The sequence below is a fragment of the Photinus pyralis genome, unplaced genomic scaffold (genome assembly GCF_008802855.1).
Source record: "Photinus pyralis isolate 1611_PpyrPB1 unplaced genomic scaffold, Ppyr1.3 Ppyr1.4_LG1, whole genome shotgun sequence".
Lineage (NCBI taxonomy): Eukaryota > Metazoa > Arthropoda > Insecta > Coleoptera > Lampyridae > Photinus > Photinus pyralis.
The window spans coordinates 32,617,154-32,623,814 of record NW_022170249.1 but is presented as its reverse complement, the minus strand read 5'-3'; the positions used below and the strand labels follow the sequence as shown (position 1 = coordinate 32,623,814).

The following is a 6,661-nucleotide window of genomic DNA, read 5'->3' as shown; positions in this document are numbered from 1 at the left end:
AAACATCCTGGATATTTTTTGAAAATGTTCTAAAAAATTAAAAATTGGAATAAAATTGCAAATGTTTGATTATAACATTTACCCTGAATCATGCGGCTACTAATTGTGTCTTCTGTTATATTAGATTCACCTGGAAACAAAAGCAAAGTAAAACACTCATTGATATGTGATTAGGTAAAACTTACTTAAACCATCAATATGTTTGTTTGTTTCGTGCGAGGCCGGAGTACGAAAATCTGCTGATTGGTTTTGTACCACTCTATTTGGTATGACTACAACTAGAATGCAATACATTAGATAAAATATCATTGACAAAATATTACCTTCTGCGTCAACATGTCTATAATCTTCTAATTCTAAAAAATAAATATATAAGTTAGTTAATCAAAAGTAGCGAAATAAATATATAAGTTAGTTAATCAAAAGTAGCGAAATGTTAAAAGTCAGAGAGTTTGGATTAAATAAAAAACAAACTTTCGCTTGTAGAGTACGCAAATGATCTTGTTCCAAAATGGAAGCACGTTAATTACCTATTCAAAGGTTGTAAGAATCTACAGCAGTGGCCCACTCCTTAGCTTGAGACAAATTGAATAATTAACAAATTTTGCGTCTTCAGATAAAGACTAGGTATGTCATTTGGCGGTTTTATTTAGATCTCTTTGAGCATATGAAAGTTTCCATTTTTAAACAGTACCATTTTCCTCTAGTTATTTTTAACAAGCGTGTTTAAAGTACAATAAATAACAAGTACTGTCATAAGTAATACAACAAATAACAGTAGGTATTTGCGAACTCAATTGTTGGATCTAAAATCCTTACCAAGATTTGTTGAAATATCAGAAAAAATAACCGGCATTGTCTGAATATCTTCCTCTGTAGTTATTGCATTTTGTGCTGTCAAAGGACTAAAATAAAACACTAATGTAATCAAATACAATGAACCAAAACGAAGTGTTTTTACCTTGGCGAAGAAAAATTATAAGTGGAAACACCGATGGGGAGTTGTGGAGGTAAGGAAACATTTGTAAATTTTCTCCAGTCTGTAAAAACACAATGTACTTAACTCAAAACAAACGGGTACAATTTACTTTTAGAAGAAACTGGAACTGCTAATTCATCTTCGTCTGAAACTACGAACCTTGTTGGTTGAATTACTTTTCGTTTTCCGCGTCCTTTCTCTCCCTCGTCGGTAGACACATAATTGCAATCTGTACTTAGTTTTCTAGCTCTTTCTAAAGACACTGCAAATTCTAATATATAGTATATTGAAATATAATATCAATTTACCTTCCAACGCTTCCACTTTAACATTTTCAAGAACCCACTTGTCAGGATTTGGTGGTACCATCCTCTTAATTAAAGAAGTCACATTTTTGCTATGCACTGGCCACCAACATTTTGTATTACTTTCACTCAGCCATGACATCGGAACCTCCGAGGTGGAATCTTCCTCATCCTCATCTTCACTGTGTTCTCGGATAAATGAGACAACAGCATAAGACATTCTGTAAATAGCACATTAATGTTTACTAACAAACACACTTCTACTAACTCTCTTAAGCTTCAGGTACGTGCTAGGTAATAACATTAATGCTAATATCAAGTATAAAATTTAACAAAACATTTTTTCAACGTATTGAAGTTTCACAATACAGTAGTAACGGCAGCAAAACATATTCACAGTTTGAACAATCATCATTATACAGTTTCTTTTAATTTTTTTCAAATGGAAATGTGTTTTTTAGATTTTGTTCATTTACAAAACTCATTCTAATTTTTTTTTATTGTAATGTACAAATATGAATGCTTAGGTAATAAAGTCATAATAATATTATTGCTAATACATAAATATAGATACCTAAATATAAAATGTAATAAATAATTTTTTCGACATATTTAAGTTTCAGAATGAAGTAAGGGCAATAAAACATATTCACAGTTTAAATAATCAATCATTATACACTTTCTTTTAATTTTTTCAATTGGAATTGTGAGTTTTTCATATTTTGTTTTATTTACAACACCAATTCCAATTGTTCTCGAATCGCACGGTACACTAAAAAAAGGTTCAACCTTATTAAATTTTTTTATATGAGCTACACAGTTGTTGTCACATATAGAAAAATCACATACCAAGCCAAACACTCCATCAGTTAACATAACGCAATTATCATATTTTAAATTCGAAATGGAAAAACCACAAAATGTAACACACTGTATGATTTCTTTATTTTTGTTAGAGTAGTGCACCATAGGATATTTCTTGGGAACTTCGTACTTGGTATCTAAATTCCTCTCTTCAAATATTCTGTTAACAAGTTGTTGCAAGTAGTTTCCGGAGTTCTTAAGTTTGCTCTTAATTTTTTGCATGTAATTTTCGTACTTAAAAGCACTAAAATTGTCAAGTGGACCAAATTTTTCAACGTCGTTGGATAAATGGATAAGGTTGTGCACATTATATGATAAATATTCAGTTCCATACAAATCACCATAAGACTTCACAAACCACATTAACAAAGATTGGGCATATCTAATTAAAGTAACACACAATTCAGAATCAATCAGGATTCTTATAGCAACACATAGTGCAAGAAAATGCTCGTAATATATAGGAGGTAATTTTTGGCGTAGAAGTACTGGACCAGTGTACAACAAAAACTGTCGGAACTCTGTTGCTTTCCAATGATCTACTTCTAAAAGGCTCCTGGGTAATCGGGCAAATTCCTTTGTTATTGAACATTTCATATTAACAAAAATTTCTGACATTTGATCTATGTCTTTTAACCGTATGTTTATTTTTCCTTTAACCCAAAATTGTAGCAGTCGCTTCATTACACCTAAACATACAAGGTGCATGTAGTCAAGAGGGACGTGAGAAACCATTCCAATGTTTAATTTTTCAATGCACGATTCTTTAACATGGTGTTCAGGTTGCGCTTTGTTTGCAAAAGACAAATCTGTTCTCAGTGGACTATTTAATTCGGGAAAAACGACTCTATTTTGAACAAAGTCCCCCTCTTGAATACATTTGCTGCATCCAAAGTAACCAGTGTGACTTTTAATTCCACAAATATATGCTTTAGCAGGAGCATCACATATTATAGCATTCAACATAATGTTAACCTTCACTCCATCTATAAATAGACCATTTTTTATTATTGTTAGATACTCCTCAACAAAATGTTGAAGAAAGTCATTAACGTCTACAGGTTTTTTTTTTTCCACAAAAGACTCCAATCAAAAACGGTTCTGTGTTAAAGTTGGTTACCAAGGATCCTAATATTGGCCAAAACTGCTGAGTTGAGCTTTTAGATAACGGTAAACCATCAATGTTTATATTTACACTAAGCGTGGATGGAATGTCACAAAAATATTTCTTTACGGAATGACGAACTCCCGAAGAAAATTGTAGATGTGCATACTGACCCCCTGATAAATTTGACACACAATTAGTTGTATCTTTGGGAGTTTTTAACAATGTTCTAACATCAGATGGCAAATTATGTCCATAATTGCGAAGTATTTGTAGCAACTTATTCACACTGTTGTGTGTAATGTTACATGCAATAACCCAATCAATTAATTCTTTTTTTAATCGCTCATCTCGTTGCTCATCACCTAACAATGCCATGTTAACATTATCACAGTTATGTTCCAAATTGTATGTACTTTCAGAAAGAGAATTTTCATTTGTTATAGAATGTTCATCATTCATTCTGTCATATAAATCTTGCTCAACGATATTGTCATTCAATGAAATATCTAAATTATTTACAGATATATTGTCGAGGATATTGTCGTTAGGTGAGATACTACATATTTCTGTTTGCATGTGACTGGGACATACCCCACTAGAAGGAAGTAATACTTTATCTCCATCACGTTCAGGTTCTGTAGTACGAACCAGTTCTTGCCGTATCAGTTGGTTTTGACGCCTCTTACTCGTCAAATGAAATTCTTTATTGGGCATAATGGTTGTGGTTGTGGATACTGTTCCCGCTCCAGTTCTGTAAGTTAACCCAAATAGTAATGTCTAATGAAAAACAAGTATGTGACAAACAATAGTACTTTATCTAGCTCATAAAGTTATACTTATACCAGATGATGAGTAATTTCAAAGTAAATTGCAGAAAATGGCTTAAATGTGCGTTTGGGGAGAACACTTTTAAACTACCAAACACCACAGTCTGTAAAATAACCTATTCCAAAGATAATATAATACCATTATCGTTGCCTATTCTATAGAACATGACCAAACACTATGTTGTATGAGATGTACTACACTTCGTTGTGTCATTGCTCGAATAGTCATTATAGACCAGGAGTCGGAAGGTTATGTGTGTACGATTTGCCTCATTTCTAGACTTTGGAGGCTGATAGCCATTATCGATACCTCAATTTGGCTTCCAGTCTATAAGCACTTCTAGTCCTGAAAGCTTTCAAATGAACCACAAACTAATTGCACATGACATTGCATGCATCAAAAGAACGTACACACTTGCACAAGTGAAAATGAGACAAAGTCGAGACAAAATTGAGGACCACATCAGCTTATCATACTTGAATTTTATCCCTCTGCACAAAAGCTATACATCCATTCTTGTATTTAATTTACTCATTTGGAATAATATGAATCACTGCATTACTGAGCATTATAGGTATAGATTATTCGATATAAGGTACCGAAAGTAAAATTAACATATTAGCATAAATGTTTAACTATTAATATGGTAATATACATACCTGATAATAATCGAAATATAAATGAACACAAAACAAACAAAATAATAAAAATAACACGAGACACGAGTTAAAACCAGGTTAAAACACAAGCTAACCTAAAACTTTTTTGTTCTGTTGCCCGGGTGGGAAAAACAGAATTATGAACGTAGTAACGTAGCTACATTTATGTTATATTGCATCTATGAACTGCTGGTTATACAGTAATATCGTAACTAACTTACGTTGACGGTATATTTATTTTTAATATAAATTGAACTTACTTATTTAACATATAACCACAACGTAAGTGTGTTACATATTTGCTATACAAATTATTTTTAAAAGTTACGTTACGGTGTAGTAAATGAAATGTAACAGTTATGTAGTATAATATTCATAGTTGTTCATTGTACTGGTTTTGTTGCAACAATGTTTATGTTACATGTAAAATCTTATATAACATGTCACTCTAGAGTTACATTACGGCAATAGACAGTGTTTGCTGGGATGTCGTTTTATATCGTCTGCTATAATAATCGTCAAGTAATTGTGTCGATGTAACTTTACTTCGTTGCTCAAACAAGATTTAATTATATTAGAGGAACGTCAATTGAAAAAGCTTTGAGTGAAATTAAAATTTACAATGCTGCTGTTTTCTGGTACTTTAATTTAGTTACGGAAAATGTTTAAGAAAATTTTACTTGTACCTAAATACAAGAATAAAGTGTTTGTTACCCGATATATTGCAGGCAGAACTGCAAAAAATTCGTTAAGCCGCTTGTGAGCAAGAAGCGAAGAGTGCACTTTCATATTTGAATTTTCGTTTTGACATTTTTTTTTTGGACATTTCATGCCTTAACTTATTTTTTGAATGTGAAAGTGCACTAAAAATTGTCATTGTTAGATTTGGTTGTTGTATTAGATGCCGACAGTTGGTTTACACCTCAATTTCGTTTGGAAAATGATCCATTTTTGGAAACGAAGTAATTTTAACCAGTTTTAAGGTTAGTGTCGTTATTTTGGACCATCGAGTACGTAACATTTCCGCGAGTCTAGCATACGAGCATTTTTAGTAACTGACGAAATAAACTGGGACGTCATCAGTTACTACACTTACTACATACATGTTCAACGACAATTAGTAATGTAGGTGAGTATAACTTCAGTGGACAGTTCGCGTCAGACTTTACGAGGTATAAGTTCTAAAGTTTGAAGTGTATTTTGGTGTGTTATCAGCAGTAAGCCTTTACACCTTTCGATGTCACGAGGTTGTAACCTACGGATACGTGACAAAATAAGATAAGTGCCAACTAACTTAAGTCAATTTAGATATTTGTATTAAAATTTATCGCCATTGACAATTTCGCCTATCTATATCTATTGCTCGGCTTACGCACGTTTGTCCACACCGCTTAGCGGTGGGGACACTTACATTGCATCGCAGTGTTAATTTAATACGGCCACGAGGGCCTGATATCTAAGCGTGTCCTACCTGTTTGGGTTCCTCTGTCATGGAGGTCGTAAACAATCAAGTAATGGTAACTGAGAATATTAACAACTCACAGAATATGGACAACCGTACCTTTGCATCTGTAGCAGGTATACAATCGGAGCCGAAATATAATTTTCCCGAGAGATCCCAAGGTATCATCTTTCCTGCCATTGAAGGAGTATCGCTATTTGATTACATTGTTGGAGTAGGTACCATAATAGGTCCAAAAAATGTTACGTTTGCATCTCGCATCTCGGGTGGGCGCATATGCATCTTCCTTGCGTCAAAATCAATGGTAGATAGCTTTATAAGAGAAAATAAAGGTATACAAGTTAAAGATAGCTTTATAGCAGCACGTAAGCTGGTATCTCCAGCAACTAAAATCATTCTTTCTAACGTTTCTCCAGTAATTCCAAATGACATTTTGTATGAGGAACTTAAACGATT

General features: G+C 33.0%; 1 protein-coding gene across 1 annotated transcript in view; it reads right to left on the bottom strand.

Annotated features, from left to right (window-relative positions):
• LOC116159801 overlaps positions 1-5,223 on the bottom strand; it is a 5,394-nt gene extending 171 nt beyond the window's left edge. The window contains exons 1-9 of the mRNA XM_031472884.1: positions 4,744-5,223; positions 1,288-1,505; positions 1,089-1,241; positions 962-1,040; positions 820-905; positions 324-356; positions 186-278; positions 83-130; positions 5-29 (exon numbers count right to left, since the gene is read on the bottom strand). Of these exons, the coding sequence (XP_031328744.1) occupies positions 5-29; positions 83-130; positions 186-278; positions 324-356; positions 820-905; positions 962-1,040; positions 1,089-1,241; positions 1,288-1,504 (734 nt within the window). The 5' untranslated portion in view covers position 1,505; positions 4,744-5,223. The remainder of the gene's footprint in view (positions 1-4; positions 30-82; positions 131-185; positions 279-323; positions 357-819; positions 906-961; positions 1,041-1,088; positions 1,242-1,287; positions 1,506-4,743) is intronic.
• Between the last annotated feature and the right edge of the window lie 1,438 nt (positions 5,224-6,661).